Genomic DNA, 16,888 nt, shown 5'->3' with positions numbered 1-16,888 from the left:
CATATTTTTTAGAGACACAAATAAACTCTTTTGGTAACAGTTCCCCTTTAACACTGTGTATGAATGGGATGAATAACAAGCATGCTTCTAGCTCTGTATGAAGAGCATGGAGGGAATGGAATAAATAGGTGTGACTTATGGCAAGAGATAAGTGCAATTGATGATTTCATTTAGGATCAAATGTTACAGCAAGAACCCAGATGGAGTGTTCCCTGGATCACCTTCTCTTCTTGCCACCAGATGAGAAGAATGGACAGCAGAGCCGGCCCCCAGGTACCCCAACCCGAAGCTGCCAGAATTCCCGGCGCTCGGAGCCTGACATGGCCGAGCACCACCGGAGAGGTTCCTCAAAGGACAAGAAACTTTTGGCATCTAATGGAACGCAAACACAGCCATGACCTAGGATTTTACATAGGAGCCAGAAAATGTGTCTGGCACAACCACGAACAGCCACTATAAAATGAACAAAGCAACGCAAGAGCAAACAGCGCCCGATGTCAGAGCGAAAATAAACTCACATGGATACGCCTACCGTACACTAACAGGCACATACATGTACATTCTGCCCTAGGTGTACCCTTACTCCCAAGCATACAAGGATGCCGACTGGAACGCATAGCAGAGCTGACTAGCTTTATCGCTACACAGACACGTACAAGTACACGGACATTACAAAAATAAAATAAAGAGCACATATCCAGAAGAGAGCGTGTGATTGGCCGGGAGGAACAAACGTTGGCGTTACTGTGAAGCTGTAAATATTTCCAAAAAATAAAAAAAATGACAAAAAAAAAAAAACAAAACAAAAAAACCACAGCAAGCGGGGAAAGAAAATAAAATAGTATGGATACAAAAACGTACGAAGAAACTGACATTTACCATGAATAACTTATTTTTCTTTATTTTTTATGTTCATATTTATTTATTTATGTGGAAAATGGGGGTGGGGCTATTTCATTTCAGTTTTTTTTTTGTCTATTTCTGTTCTTTGTTTTTCAAAGGCAGCTGACGCCAAAAGACCCAACCCTTCTCTAGCACATCCCCCAAACTCTCATTTTATAACCTGGAACTCCATAGGCATCTTGTACCCCCCCCCCCACCCCCAAGTTCCTGGAACTTACTGGCCCGGTGTGAACGCAGCATATCCTTGCACATGTATGTAATGGCAATATCTCACTACTAGAAGTACCATCAGGTTCTATGACCTTTGTATATCTAGTGATCTTGGTCGCTCCTATTAAATGTAGTTTAGGAGAGCCTCATCTTATCAAATAAGAGCTCTTTGAAACTCTCCATCAAAGGGCTTCCGCTATCATCTCTGCATGGGCAAACCACACGTGCCATTGTAGAAAACCAGACACAGTAACCTACAGAACAAATCTTGGGGTCCATCTTTCACCCTCTGCTGGAAGTGCCGGAGGTCCGACTTCAAAAACTGAACGTTTCCTCTGTTTTGTCTGACTGCTGAATGGTTTCTTAAACATTTAGTCTTCGTTTTTCTTTCTTTTTTTTTTTCCTTCCTTTTTGCCTGTTCCGAATATATCTTTGCTTACCTATTCATGTATGCAACTATTTATGTTGTCCTTGTGTGATATATTTCAGGGGCACACACACAGAGTAATAATAATTTGAATGAGACAATGTGATAAGTAACCACTGCAGATGTTCAAAGTCTGTACCCCTTTGGGAATGCAGGGGTCGTCAGCAGATTGGGGTGGGGGGGGGGCTGCAGCTTAGCGGAAACCCATTTGGGCCCCTAGAGGGTTCGAAATGGGCGGTTCTCAAAAACCCAATACTGTACCTTCCTTGGTAGACTCACATGTCTGCATTTGTTTTCCCTATCAGCTGCTATAATGTTATTACTATGGCAATAAGGCACATCTGGTGTGGGATTTATTGATGACATTTTAATCCCTAAAGTGCCATAATATATAATAATGCCACAGTGATCTTACAGTGATAACACTGGTACTTTTATTTTTTTCTTTTTCTTTTCTGTTTAATATGCAGCCACATGTTTAATGTAAAAAAAAAAGAAAAAAGTCATTCTGGTTGCACCTGTGATACAAATATATAAATATATATTTATTTAAATAATAATGTAACTTTTCTTTTGGAAAACTCATAGGAATGGCTGATTAATATGTGGTGGGAATTATGAGCATATGTATATCCTTTTTGTCTTTTTTTTTTTCATCCAAGAGTATTAAGCCAGAATTCAAAATGAAAAACAAAAACCCAGCTTAAAGTGTTTTGTCTTTCACTCTTCCTTCTGTTCTTGTGCAAGGGAAAGGGAGAGAGCATCATGGGGTGGTGGACAGGCAGCCGGTGTGCTGGGTAGCTTTCTTATGATTAGATGGTGCTGAATATATAGTGTTTGTACTTATTATGCAGCAGAGAGCCGTTCAGCACACAGCCGGAGAGCACAAGGGGGGAACACAGTGCCCCCCGGCCAAGTCGCTGCTATACGGAGGGCACTGTATTGCAGTGAAATACATGAATGTAAACCTTTAATAGGAGAGTGTCACCTAAGGTGATAGAAACTACTGCACTCACTCATTGGGTGGGATGTCTATGTATTCAGAAAAATAAACAAATATCAACAATGTGATGACCTTACCAATGCATTCAATTAAGGGAAAGCTATGGAAAGGCATAAGCTTGTTATTAGATATTGGTAGCATCTTGGGTGGGGGTCCCCAACCTTTTTTTTGTAAGAAAGAGTTGGGTAGCAACACAAGAATCAAAAAAAGTTCCTGGGGTGCCAGATAAGGGCCATTATTGTTTATTTAGTAGCCCCTATATGGACTGGCATCCTACAATGGCAGTACACATGGTTTTTATACAACCAAAACTTGCCTCCAAGCCATGAATTAAAAAATAACCACCAGCTTTAAGGCCACTGGGAGCAACGTCTAAAGGGTTGGGGAGCAACATGTTGCCCCCGAGCCACTGATCTAGGGTAACTAATGATCCTTTATTACCTGTCAGACCACTTCCAAAACTGGTTGGAAAGTGATTATAAGGAATAAGGCAAACAGCGACGGTTCAGGTTAAGGTTCTTCTGTAGGGAGGTAACATTGACTTCATCAATATTGTGTTCTCCAAGCCGCTTTATTAATTATACATTACAACTAAATATTCTGCATGGTTTCCAGTTCTTCTTTCATATATTGGGGACTTTAGGCCTCCTCTGCATGCTGGTGACTTTAGGCCAACAGAACAAAACTCAAATCTAACTGACTCAGATCAGAATCACATCTAGACAATGTTCAGCTAAGCTAAAGCAGCAGTAAGTTCTAAGGCTCATTGGGCAACTCTGGATTCAACCCTACCTGAGGCCTTATGCTATGTCTCCCCCTGGCCGTGCTTTTCATGTATTGTTTGTACTGTTCATAATGAATTTCTGTAAACCGGATGGTTCTCACTTAAGACTTTAGTAATGTTTTCTATCAATGTACATTGAGTTGTCACCATGGACACAAGTGCTGTATTGGGAATGGGCAAGTGCAGACCAGGAAAGGGGCCTCTTTGTGGGTCGGTTATACAGGTTTACACATCACCACTTTGCATGTATATGTTATGAAGATACATATTGTATTGTGAAGGTTTTGCCATGTCTGAACCGTGTCAAGGATATTTTTAGCAAGCTGTTGGGCAAATGCCTGCTTCTTGATTGGGACAAACTTTATAGGACATATTATTGGGATTCCTCAAACATTCATCACTAAGGAAGAAAAAGCTACAGTCTACTGTCTACAGGGACAGTTGGCAGCTAAAGTACAGCTGAACTGTATAAAGTAGCATAAGAATGGAGGCCTGTAGCCCTATGAAACATCCAGTCTTACATACAATTACTGGCTAACTGTATGTTACCCCCTGAATCCCAGACCTGAAGTAGGTTTTGCTACTGACACAAGTATGGCCATAGCATGTAAATTTGATAGATAAACCAGGTAGTTCTGGATCAAGTAGCCCCGGCCTATTCCCTGGTTCCACAACAGTGTAGATCAGAGGAAAGCTTGGTGCCTGTGTAGATGCTCCAGGAATGTCCAGCCCTCAACCCTACAGATGTTTCCATCCAGAACCCCTTGATTGTGCAAATGAATGGGGCGCACAAAAGCTGATATTGTTCTTGCAGTGTAAAGCTTGGCCGTGCATGGGAAGACCCATTCTGTAGGTGAGGTTGCCAAGACCTTGTCCAATTTGGGCGCCCAAGTGCCGTGCCAGACCGGGCTGATTCTATGGAATAATAACATATCTGGGAAAACTAAAGAGAATGTTGTACTTGTATATTAATTGTACTGTTACTGTAATTTGTCATGTTTTAGGGATTTTATTTTTTTGCCTTTTATAAAACAACCTCTCTCTATTGAGAGCGGAATTTGCCTACCGACGAGCCAACGGATATTCTCCCAAGGTTTGTGCAACGGGATGGAAACAAAAGCAAAACATTGTTATTTTAGTGTTGCTACTAAGCATGCGGGCGTGCCTATGACTTCGGATGGATTGTATGTAAAATGCCAAATTATGCCTCTGTCTTCCACCCCCGCCCCGACTGCCGCTTCCTTTGCCCAGAGAGACACCTCCGACATGTTATTTAGATTACTACCAATGTGACATTGAAGAGCCTATGCGGACCCTCCCCCCCCCCCCCCACTTTCAGTTGCATTGCAACCCTGTGGCACGGAAAGGGTTAATGTGTAATCCTGTAAATTATATATACATTTATTCTTTTCTCTGGCTCCGCCCCTACTTTTACCGAAAGATTTCATTTTTTTTTTTTCCTTTTCTTTCTCATTTTGTTGCATTTACCATTTCTGTTAGCTCACACAATGCTCTAAAGCCAATCACAAATGGTAAAATTTAAAAAAACAAAAAAAACCAAATTAAAATAAAAAAGTTTCCTAGTGGTTTATTTCTTTTGCTGTTCGACTGGAAAAACACATAGAAATCTGCAGCTCCTCGTTTGGTTCCAGCTACAGGGGGCGCTGTGTACCACTTTGTTCTTAGCAAATGTTATAGGCCATAATCACATTCCTGTTGTGATAGTTTTGTATATGATTTTATATGATTAAAAGGCCCAGGGCTGCTGCTACTTTCCCCTTATCAGGACAAAAAAAGGAGCAGATAATTATTGGGTGGGTAATGTAATAAATGAAGCAAAGCTTGTCCCATGTCTCACAATCCATAGCAGCCCCCCCCCCCCCAAATACAGGTAGCCTGTAAATACTTCAGTTGAAGTGGTTGCTATTGGTTACAAGACCTGATGAAAGTGGATAATGATCCAAAGGAGCTGCAGTGTGCTGAGCCTTAATAATTTACTGGGGTACACTGGGTGCGCCAATCTTATTCTACATCTACCAATCAAGCCATTTACAATGTATTAGAGGTTTTTCACCTCCAGAATTGAAGCTCAAGAGCATTAAGGGACGCAAAATCAGGTGGTATGTATAGGGCCCTAATGGGAACCTGGTGCTCCCTATGTTAATTGCTTAGAATAGCACTCTCATCAATTTTACATCAACTTATTTTAAAGGAGAAGGAAAGGCTAGTAAAGAGTTAATCTCAAGCTGCAGGCATACCTTCAGTTCTCTCAATAGTGCCCTTAAGTCTCCCCATATTTCTCCTGTTCAGATGATCAGAAGCCTCATAGGGAAAAAACGCTGAGCTGTGTAAAGAAAGTTCCCATAATGACTCACTCCTGCACCGACACCCAGACCAAGTGAACATGCTCAGTTTGTAAGACTATGAGTCAGCTTCCTGCTGATTGGCTCAGATCCACATTCCTAAGGGAGGGGGGAGCAGGAGAGACTGGAGAGCTGCGTGTCTTTGGCACATGAATTACAGACACAAGAAATCTTTTGACAGATGACAGCGTTTCTGTGAGTGCTTATGGCTGTATTTACATAGACCTTTCTGATAAAGCTTACTTAGTTTTTACCTTTCCTTCTCCTTTAAAGGTTTACTTATCCTTTGAATCTAAGCATTCCCCTAGCGGCAGGGCCGGATTTCAAAACCGGCCGCCCCCGGTCGCACGCCCCCCCCCCGCCAGTGCGCATGCGTGAACAACGGTAGTGTGCATGCGCGAACAGCGGGGGGTGTTTAGGGGGTGCGCGCGCGCATAGCCCAAGCTTGCATATGGAGCAGTGGGGAGAATTCCCCATTGCTCCGTATGGGAACACAAATTTTAAAATTTTGGTGCGGCGGGGCGGCATGCCACCCCCAGGTTTCTGCTGCCCTAGGCCCAGGCCTTTGTGGCCTCTCCACAAATCCGGGCCTGCCTAGCGGAGCATCTGTGACTGCACCCAAACACATTGATAAGCAGATACAAGTGGCCATACGTGCATATTGGCTAATTATTGGTTTGCTAGCCCTACTGATGCCATTCTATGAATGCCGATGGCCAATCAGCAGCTGTGGCTGTTAGAATAGCTCCCTATTACAAAGTATGTGGCTGCATGGCCTCTGGTTCCCGTAGGTGTAGCTGCCTGGAAGAAACAAATACTGTTGTTCACCTCTGTTATTCCCACATAAGGGACAATTATCCCCAACCAGTGGCTCGGGGGCCCCTTTGATGTTGCTCCCAGTGGCCTCAAAGTAGGTGCCATTTTTATATTTCTGGCTTGGAGGCAAGTTTTGGAAGCACAGAGACACAGTTTTACCCCAAGCAGAGCCTCCTGCAGGCCAGCAGTCACATGGGGCTACCAAATAGCCAATCACAGCCCTTATTTGGCTTCCCCAAAGAACTTTTTCATGCTTGTGTGGCTCCCCAACCCTTGAGTAAAAAAAGGTTGGGGATCTCTGCTCTAGACACACAAGCCATAAATTGCACCATCACGGAATGGGAAGTACAAAAGGACATTTTTAAAGGAAAAGTAACACTAAAAGTTTTTAAAACTAAAAAATCTATTCTACCCTGCCCCAATAATTGCAATAATTGCCCTATCCTACAAACCATTTATTATTTTGAATGCTGTAGTACAAAATACCTGTTAAATTTGGCTTCTGGTCATTTGAAGAAAGGCGATGCGGCAATGCAGGGGAAGTATCAGGGGAAGCAGCCACTGTGCTGCGATCGATTGATCTAGCCTAGCCTTCCTTCTGTATAGGAAGGAGTCAGGCTAGGCTCAATCAATCGATCGCTGCATAGTGGCTGCTTCCCCTGATACTTCCCCTGCATTGCCGCATCGCCTTTCTTCAAATGACCAGAAGCCAAATTTAACAGGTATTTTGTACTACAGCATTCAAAATAATAAATGGTTTGTAGGATAGGGCAATTATTGGGGCAGGGTAGAATAGATTTTTTAGTTAAAATTTTTTAGTGTTACTTTTCCTTTAAGAATGGTCCCATCATCTCAGTCCAAAAGTATGTGTACACTTCCCTGCCCTACGTGCCATTTTCTAACCATGGTTATTATACTGATATGAAGTTGGTCCTTTCTTTGCTGCTAAAACAGCTTTTCTGTGAAGGCTTCCACCGGATGATGGAGATTATTCATGGGATGGCCCAGTGCCGGCTCAAGGCTACCCATGGGCGTATACATAATTACCCTGCACCTTGCCCACATACTGACCAGCTTCTTATGAATACTGTGCTGCTAACCATAGTCAGTGCTGTATCCATAAGAAGGTGCTAATTTCTAGTAGCACAACCCAAGGGACTGGGAGTAAAGTGCAAAAAACATGTCCTATATTACTGCTTAAATCGGGGGTCCTCAAACTATGCCTGCAGGCTGGATACGGCCCCCCGCAATTTTTTACCCGCCCCCCCGCCACGCTGCATTGCTGAAGACAATGCTGAGGCGGACAGGTCTATGTGGGCCGTAGTTTGAGGACCCCCGAGGGAGCAGTGAGACACGCCGGCTGAGCTGTATGTGATATGTTTTATAAGCTGAGTGGGGACACACAGGGCATGGCTAGGAGAATGTGGGGGCATTCTGGTGTAGAGTATTAAGGTCGCCGCCGGGATACCGGGAAAAATCCCAGTGGGCCCCGGCTCTAATAGGCCCTGGCTCTAGTGGGCCCCGGCGGCCCAGACCCATCCCTTACCTGTGCTCCCTCTGCCCGACCACTCCTCCCCTGATGCGTTAAATGTACACACTCGGGAGGACTTTGGGTGGGGGGCCCTACAGAGGGAGCCCCGGTGGGCCCTTAACCCCCCCACTCTGACCCTGCATGGTTATCTGATTATCTGGGGGGGGGGGTGCAAAGGTCCAGGATGTACGGTTAAGGGCACATCATGGTGGTCACAGTTGTATATGTAATAGCACATAGGGGTTGTTATGTAGTGGTAAGTGGTGTGAAAACACCTGAGATGCTTCAGAATAGCATAGAAAGCGATGCACGCAAACTGAAGCGCAGTTGCACATATGGAGTGATATCACAATCGCTCACTGTGTATTGGGAATTCATTCATGTTTTTTTTTTTTTTTCAAACTATAGTCCGGCCCCCCAACAGTCAGAAATATATAAAGAAATATATATCCATTTATCTAAAAGGGTTTCCCACCACCAGTGTTCCTAGAATAGCTGAGACAGTGCTCCTCGTGATACTGGCCTTTAGAAACAGAAAGAACAAGTCAGTGTGGCAGATCCATGCAGGAGATCCACGCTTTTCTAATGTGCCATGGACATGCATGGTCTTTATGAGACCCCCTGATGTTCTCTGTCCAGAAACAATTCAGATCACACCATCTAAACCGTAAAAATGGGCTGTTCTTCAGCCAGGGAATCAGTGATGTTCATCATGGAACTGTCCTGGGAGGGAAAGAGTACAGCTGGCTGGGCTGGATGCTTGGCTGCACCTTTAAGCATTAAATAAATAGTGGGAAACGTTGCTCAGAAAACGTCTACAAAGGTCCAGCTAAAGCCTTGGATACCCCATGATGGTGCCACCAAGCTTCTGCAACACTAAGGTGTTCTGGCCAGAACCTGGAGACAACATAGAAAGGAGCCATGAGTGAGGTGTTAAACTGTTTAACAAAGGAATGAATGGCAGCCAGGCCTGGATTTGTGGGAAGGCCACATAGGCCCAAACTTAGGGCGGCAAGTTTGTGATTTTTTTTTTTTTGTTCCTATAGACACTTGGAGCATTTCATTCCGCAGAGCTGTGGGTGTCTGTAGGAATTAGCGAGGTAGAAGGAGCCTATAATGTGTATGTGTGCACACGTGGGGGGTGGGCTTGAGGTAGGAGGCCTAGGGGCGCGCTGTCTTGAAATCCAGCACTGATGGCAGCAGTGGCCAAATTCACATATTAGATCAATGACCTGGACCAAAGAGTCAGACCAACACAGCAGCCCTATATGAAGCAACTGGGCCACCACCAACATTTTCTTTAACAGTTGGAATATAAAACAGAAGGCCTAAAGAACAAACCTAGCAGGGATGACTTTGTATGGGTCTTGCCATACAGCACCCACCAGATACTGTGGTTTTCCAAAGGCCCCTGAGGCGGGAGCCCCGGTGGGCCCTGCACCCCCCATTCTGACCCTGCCTGTAATGCTTATAGATTAGAGAAAAACAACCCCTTAATTAACAAACACTTAGCCAACCGCCTCCCACTGTTCACTTCAACTACGATACCAATCATGAATTCATTAATTGGTTCAATAAAGTGACTGGTTCTAAATAATTAGAAAGTGCATATTCTTCAAAGTGCTAATATTTCAAACTATCGCTTAGTTGGAAAGGCCTTTTAAAGGAACAATTCAAGAAAGTGCATATCAATTTCATATTCTCATTAATTCAGTCAAAACCATCAGTTCAGACATCCCAAATTTTACCTTACTGACTGATAAGGCAGGTACCAAGTGGCTGCAGTCTCAATATTTACATTGCCTTCAGCTTTATTGCTGTCACTCTACCAACCAACACTACTCCACGGTATTGACCCAGGGATATGCTCTCATACAATGCCCTTTGTTAGCAGTGGAGTCTGGTTGTAGAAGTATGGGCCTATTCTATTCCTGCATTGTAGGGTAGGGTTGCCTTCTGGCTAGTGAAAATTATGCCAATTATTAAGTAAAATTTTAAAATAAGTGAATATAAAGTTGATGAAAGTGCTATTCTAAGCACTTTTCCAATTTATATTGGTTTTGCTTAGGATAAGGTGTTAAGGGGAATACATACTGTTAATATGAATTATTTGTGTTACAACAGCGCCACCTGCTGGTTGTGGAAGGAAGTTTTTAGGAGAAAGAAAGAGGCCTGGGCATCATGATATTTTACTGTTTAGGAAAGATGTGAGAAGAGTTATCTGAGGTTTCTAATGTTTTTCCCAACCAGAAGAACATCAGCCCAGCCCTCTTTCTTTCTCCTGATAACTTTCTCCACTGGATCAAGGTTGGAGTTGGCGCTGGTGTAACAAAATTAATTCTTACTAACATTTTTGTGAATTCCCTCAAGATGTATAAAATAGTTTGTATGATCCTTATAGTTTATCATAGAATAGCATCCAATAAATACAATAGAGACTACAGAACTACAATAAAAACATTGTTTATTGTATTTTTATAGACAAAAACAAAGTTTTTTACACTCTTCTGCGATGTCCACAACACAAGTAACAGTTCTGCCCCATTGGCTTCTTGTCCATGAGCGGTGGGACAGGCTCATTTTATAGTTACATTTTATAATCACAGAGATCTTCTTTCAATCTATAGATCTTCTGATCTGTCAGCTCTGAATACACAACAGCAGCGTCTGCTCCCTCTTTATACCCCCAACCCGCCCACCATCCCTCGATCGCCCTTCCTCACCAACTGAGTGTTAGAATAAGGGGGTATAAAGAGAGAGCGCTGTGTAAGTATTCAGGGCAGAATAGGATCAAGGTTTCTGTGGCATTTAACCTGCGCTGATACACGTAACAGAATGACGTTGGGGTACAGCCATAGAGGAACAGAATATCTGTTGCCCTCAGACATCTGTTTGTGTTGCCTTTTCTCTAGTTTCCGGCTTCTCACTATCCATTGAGATCTTTACTTCTTCCAGTACCGTTGGTTTCTTCTGGGCACGAACCTCTTCTGCTCTGTGGCTTTCTCTTATATATAAACTGAAACATCAAAAACAGTCGTGTGAGGCTTCTTCCAAGGGGTCTAACCTTATTTCTCACAGCTCCCCATAAACTCAATTCTAGTAAAACATTCTCTCCTGCCACCCCCCTTTGTGTTTAATAGGAATTGCATGAAAGCACCAGCTTGGCCCTTTTCAGCTGACTGTGAACATTAAGGGCCGGTACTAGTATTCTCAGGCCATACCCATGGAATAAAATGGGAAGGGGTGATTTGGGATATTTAGAAACTGCATTTTAGGTATCAATAATAGGAGGAATGCTTGAGAATCATTCCATGTGCCACAGGCTAATTCCCAATGTTAATTAAAGCACACTTACCATATGCAGGTCATTATCGATGCAGTAATCGCCAAAATGATAACAGTAGCACATATCACTGTGACCTGGGCCATCTGGTTATCTCTAAATTTATCTTTCTTATTTCTAGCAGGAGGTGGAACTGAGTCCAGAGATTCAGGTTTCCGTGGGCTCACAACTACACATGAGAAACAAAGATGAATATTTATTATACTGGGTAATAGATCGCAATATAACAATATAACAAATTTTATATTCTAGAATGATAGTATGTAATAAGGACTCCTCACTATGTGTAATTTCAAGGAGAATCTGAGATGGGACCAAAAAATATTGGGTCGGTGTTTAATACCCTGAATGCTGTACTTATTCCCATTTTATCTACCCACAGACAGATACACATGGTTGAATCAGTGCTATTTAATAATAAATACTTACCTTTTACTGTAAAATCCACTCTGCTTATCGGAAACATTGCATCTTTGGATTTTGCCGTACAGCTGTAACGGCCTGAAACATCCTTGTTGGCTTTGTGTATAAAGATGTCCGGTTTGTTGGAGGTCTGCATGAGTGAGACGTCCAATTCTTCTCTCTACAAAACAAAAAATAGTAAAACCATGTTATATGTTAGTGACAAATATCAGTATTCCCAACAAATTGGCAAACTAAAGGCCTTTCATTAACAAAGTTTACACTTATACCTCTCCTCCTCACTCTCCCTCACCCTCCTATGGGAAAAATGAATTGATTAATCAGTATATAGAGAATTGGGGCAATTTACCTTTTCTAAAACAAATTCAAACTTTTCATCAACGCTGTTAAGAAAATTCAGGTTGCAGTCAAACTTTAGATCTTCTCCTTCAGCAACTCGGAGATCCTGATCTATAAGATACAAATATTGCAATAAAAATGAATGAGCTGCTCTCAAGTGCTGACTGATTATCGGCCCAGCCAGAACCCTACCAAGACCCAAAAGAGAACACAACTCACCTTTACAATGTAACACCTCATTGAGGCACTTCTGGTAGCCCTTGCAAGGTTGGCACGGTTGCTTCGTTATTCTGTCTGCAGATATAGAAATGAATAGATTCATATTTTCATTCCTGGCAGAGGCACAGCCACAATGGTTATGCTTGGTGAAAGATTCTGTGATTCTAAGTAACTTTCCAATGTACATTTATATTGATTTGAATGTTCTTTGTTAATGTTATTGCAAAACCAGTGCTAGTAGTATATATTATATTGTATTCAGACATGAATGTGGAAGCTGTAAGTACTTACGGTGACATACTCCTGCACGACACACACACATCAGGCAGTGGGACAGAATTTCTGGGAAAAAAAAAATATATAATTTAATTTGTGAATGAATTTTTGATTTAGTGGTCTCTACTCCGTTACTAAGTTTTATGGAAGCTGTATGGTATAAATATGTACCTTCACATTTCTTCTCAGTGGAGCCTCCGACACACAACAGACTCTGCTCTTTGCATGTGCCACACTGAATAATTTTTTGCTCAAGAAGTCCTAGAAATATAGAAAATGATTATATATCAGTACTAAGTTACACAAAGCTAAAGTCACAAGCGTCGGACTGGCCTGCCAGGGTACTGGGGGATCTCCCTGTGGGCCCCAGCTAGTACTAATCCCATCAGCCCTTTCTTATACCCCTCCCACAGGTCTGTATGACACCTGTTACATTTAGAACTGTTTGTATCTAATGTTTGTCAGTGGGACCTCAATGTGTCTGGTGGGCCCAGTCTGGCGCTGAATAAGTCACTAAGAATATTCTAAGGATGGAATGGCTATATGTTACTTTCCATTTGCAGAGTCAGGGCCATACATAGTAATGTATCCTTAACTGTAATATAAACTAATGGATAAGCAGTGTAAGTACAGTAAATATCATCATTAGCACTAAGATCAGAAATACAAGACTCTTTAGTCTGCCTGTTACATTGGCCTCTACCCAGACAGGGGGCACGGGGGTATAAGCATCATTGGAGATGGCTGTTACTCATACAAGATCCTACATATGAGTGCGGTACCTGTGCCATATAATATTGCATAAAGTATTGCATGTACTGTGTGTCACCTTGCATGTACCCACTATCCTCACTGGTACCCATACCCCATGCGCCAGGTACTATGGGTGGAAAAATACTATAAAAATAGTCACTTTATAATATTAAATAACCAAACTCTATTTATATTACTCCGTCACTGAAGCATTAGACTTTACTCACCACATTTGAAGCCACCTTTCAGATTGGGGCATGAACCTAAAAAAGGAAAACAGAGAACAATTAGTAAATATTTCAAGTTAATTAAGGTCAAACATATCCCATAGAAACAAGTGTTTAGATTAAGCGGATATATTATTACATGTTTCATATCTGCTTTAGCAGTGGCTTATCCTTTCTATTAGCGGGGGGGGGTCATGCATATATAAGACAATACAGCTGTACAGATATTTATTGAGGTTAAATTACTTACGTTCTTGCTCAAACCTTTGAGCAATAATATCGGCTTTCCGTTTAAGCTCTTGGAAGTTGGATTCTATGGCCTTGATAAGTTCGGTTGCTGCATAAACATAAAAAGAGGCAGAGTTCAGAAAAAGAGCTGAAGTTGTGTATATTGGGAAGTTGGTTAGAATGACATTCTCTTGCATTAGATACAACTTTATGTTGGGGGCAATTCTCATTCCTAACGGCAGGGTCATTGAATTGTTGAATTAGTAACAGGACAAATCTGACCCAAACAGCTATAAAATAGGATTATTATGTAGCGCTTTTTAAAAGATGAACCTTTCTATTTTGTCTCTTTCATCTGTTTGGTAAAGTCACTTAAAGTGGCCAGATATCAATTGCACAGGTTTAAACATCCCGTTGGGCAAATAGTGTATTTAGGGGGCATTAATGTGATCCTCATCCGACAGGCCTCCATAGGCCCCAGTGTATGATCCAATCACTGACCCCGGGGCCAACAATTGGATCAGTCTACTTTGGCCCTGTGCATGGGGGGGTCGGATTGGATCCAGTTCCAGTTGTTTGGTGGATCTGGCAGTGTATGGCCTCCTTTATTCCAGCAACTAGAATACTGTTTCATGGTAGTTTTGTGCTCTCTGAATAAACATCACTTTCTAGTAGAATTAAGCTTACCTGTCAATTTAGAATCTTTAATAGATTTCATTATTTTCCTAAACTCGTTGGCCAATTCATTTATCCCTCGATTATCTGTAAAAGAAACAGATTATAAAATGAATTTCACATACTGGGTTGGTCTGAATGTGCATTAATGGGACCATAAAGTGTTTATATACTGTAGGCCTGTAACTCGGTTATTTAGTAAAGCACCAAATCCATCATTCTTGCACTGGGACCAATACTGAATCCTCCGCAAAAGATTCGGAGAAAATACCAAATTTGAACCCTATTTGAAATTAAAATTTGAACAAAACTTTACAATGGCAGATTCTGAAATTGCCGGATTTGGCTGAATCCTCAGAGTATATTTGTTAAAAATTCATAATCTCAACAAAATGATCCCTTCATTGTAATTTGTGGTGGGTTTATCATATTTAGGTTTTGTTATGGCAACAATATCATGGGGAACAACTAAGCTATAAAATTTCAGTTATTCTTTTAGTTTTTTTTTTTGTAACTGTGTTTTTTCGAATTAAATTAAATATTGTCCATAAAAAACACAAAGAAAACATGATATTATGATACATTTGTAACAGACAATATAATTAAATACTGCAAATAGAAAAAGCCCAGTGCTGCCGGCAGGGCATATTAGTTACAGAGCTAATACTTACCCAGTCTCCTCTCTTCCATATTGGCAATAACTCCCTCAAATGCAGCAGTAAATGCTTTCTTTAGAACTGGTTTAATAAAATCCAGTTTGGGAGATCCAAGCTTGTGTTCCTTGTCAAATATGTGAATAAATTCATCCTTAATTTTATCAAAATCTTTGGCACATTTCAGGCATATTAATGTAGGAACAGTAGCGGAATCAGTGAATATTAAAAAGAATAATAAAAGTAGAATAATAAAAATAATATAAAAATGCTGGAATAGCATTTTGCTTGTTGCTCGTAGTCAAACAAAAAGCAAAATGAGACTCAGCAGGAAACAGCACACTCTAAGTAAACCTTCGTGATGTCACAATGGTCGTCATGGTGATGTTATACTGGCTGTGTGATGGTGATGTCATAATGCCTGACCCTTTGTTTAGACTGATGGTATTAACATAGCTAGAAATAAGATTATTCTGGGAAAAGATTAAACATTTTAACCTCAACCAGTTTGTTTCTATGTAGGTTTATGTACATTACATGTCAGCGGCATAAATTGTGTTTTATGTACATTATCAAATATGTTCTAGTTTTTAATAAACCCAGCAAGAGACACACAGAGAGAAAGCAGCGCACTCTAAAGCACTTGTCATTATGATGCCATGATGGCTGACACTCGCACCCCCCAATACACAATGGGTGGGCTTCACATGCAAATCATGTCTGTTTATGGCCGGATATTACCAACCAGTTGGCTGGCACTTCCAGTGATGTACTACAGGTTCCCATTACCCTCACCCAAATCACTAATGTCCCTAACTGGTACAGGGTTGCCTTGGGCTCCTACGCCACACACACAAGCCTTTTTGCTGGGGCCACAGCTGCAATTACTGGCTTTAAGTGGCAGTTTCCAGGGGAAAGGCTGTTAGAGGTGGGTTATTGGTGCAGGGTGAGGGGGGGGCAACAAATGTGTCTGTTATTGGAGTCAGACATATGTGCACTGTATTATGCAGTCAATGGCACCACTTCACATCTAGTTAGAATGAAATGGTGCCAGTGAGCTGCGCCTCTTGTTATGTATGTGGCCCCCAACTAGTCCTACATGTGTGAATTCCTTCAGCACAAACACTTGTGCTTCTAATGTCATTTAGCTGGGGCACTTTGTGGCAACCAAGGCAACTGGTCTGTAAAATGTACATCTTGACTAACAGAACTACAGCAATAAATATATAGCAGAACCCTGATAAGAGTCTAGTCACAAAGCAATGAGAGGGCTCATTTACTATGGCAGTGCAATGTGCAAAATATTGGCGCAAACCACTACTACCCATGATGGTGCCACCAAGCTTCTGCAACACTAAGGTGTTCTGGCCAGAACTTGGAGACAAGAAAGGAGCCATGAGTGAGGTGTTAAACTGTTTAACAAAGGAAGGCAGTGGGTTCAGCCACCACAGAAAGAGGGTTCCTATATTTCTGCCCTATTGACTGTCCCTAACAACCCTTGGCTGGATAAATTTTGGGGGCTTTCAGCCATTCAGGGGGTCTCACGCTGGTGGCTGCATAAAGGAGTCAAATACACTAGCCTATCAGAACTGTGCTTAGGGCTCAACAGGCAGTGGCAGCCGCCTATAATCAGGGTCGGACTTGGCCGCCGGGACACTGGGAAAAATCCCGGTGGGCCCCAGCGGCCCAGTCCAACCCTTTCCGGCACTCCCCCT

The 16,888-nt window shown here is 42.1% G+C and overlaps 2 protein-coding genes across 7 annotated transcripts in view; one reads left to right on the top strand and one right to left on the bottom strand.

Moving 5' to 3' along the window:
• The window catches only part of brsk1 (BR serine/threonine kinase 1), a 174,176-nt gene extending 169,439 nt beyond the window's left edge, over positions 1 to 4,737 (top strand). For 3 of the 6 annotated variants that reach the window (XM_004916304.4, XM_004916308.4, XM_031905838.1), the window contains one exon: positions 175 to 4,737. In XM_004916304.4, coding sequence (XP_004916361.1) covers positions 175 to 398 — 224 coding nt within the window. In that variant the 3' untranslated portion in view covers positions 399 to 4,737. The remainder of the gene's footprint in view (positions 1 to 174) is intronic. The other 3 variants (XM_004916306.4, XM_002939241.5, XM_004916305.4) reach the window with 2 other exon arrangements.
• Positions 4,738 to 10,484: 5,747 nt separating this feature from the next.
• LOC105945156 lies at positions 10,485 to 16,208 on the bottom strand. The gene is made up of 11 exons (XM_012967499.3): positions 15,192 to 16,208; positions 14,533 to 14,607; positions 13,868 to 13,954; positions 13,618 to 13,653; positions 12,809 to 12,898; positions 12,653 to 12,703; positions 12,362 to 12,436; positions 12,153 to 12,253; positions 11,810 to 11,963; positions 11,393 to 11,549; positions 10,485 to 11,053 (listed from the first exon to the last, which is right to left on the bottom strand). Exons 1-11 carry the CDS (start codon positions 15,454 to 15,456, stop codon positions 10,918 to 10,920), a joined length of 1,227 nt encoding a protein of 408 aa, XP_012822953.2. The 5' UTR covers positions 15,457 to 16,208; the 3' UTR covers positions 10,485 to 10,917.
• Positions 16,209 to 16,888: the final 680 nt, after the last annotated feature.

The sequence above is a fragment of the Xenopus tropicalis genome, chromosome 7, assembly GCF_000004195.4.
Source record: "Xenopus tropicalis strain Nigerian chromosome 7, UCB_Xtro_10.0, whole genome shotgun sequence".
Lineage (NCBI taxonomy): Eukaryota > Metazoa > Chordata > Amphibia > Anura > Pipidae > Xenopus > Xenopus tropicalis.
Note: the sequence above shows the minus strand (reverse complement) of the source record. Positions and strands in the feature narration are given on the sequence as shown.

Excerpts from the sequence above, each read along its gene's own strand:
- LOC105945156 (XM_012967499.3), bottom strand. The coding sequence starts at position 15,456 with ATGCTATTCCAGCATTTTTATATTATTTTTATTATTCTACTTTTATTA. Across the intron at positions 12,899-13,617 it reads GAAAGGTGGCTTCAAATGTG|GACTTCTTGAGCAAAAAATT; the intron begins GTGAGTAAAGTC and ends CTATATTTCTAG. Across the intron at positions 11,964-12,152 it reads TTGAATTTGTTTTAGAAAAG|AGAGAAGAATTGGACGTCTC; the intron begins GTAAATTGCCCC and ends TTTGTTTTGTAG.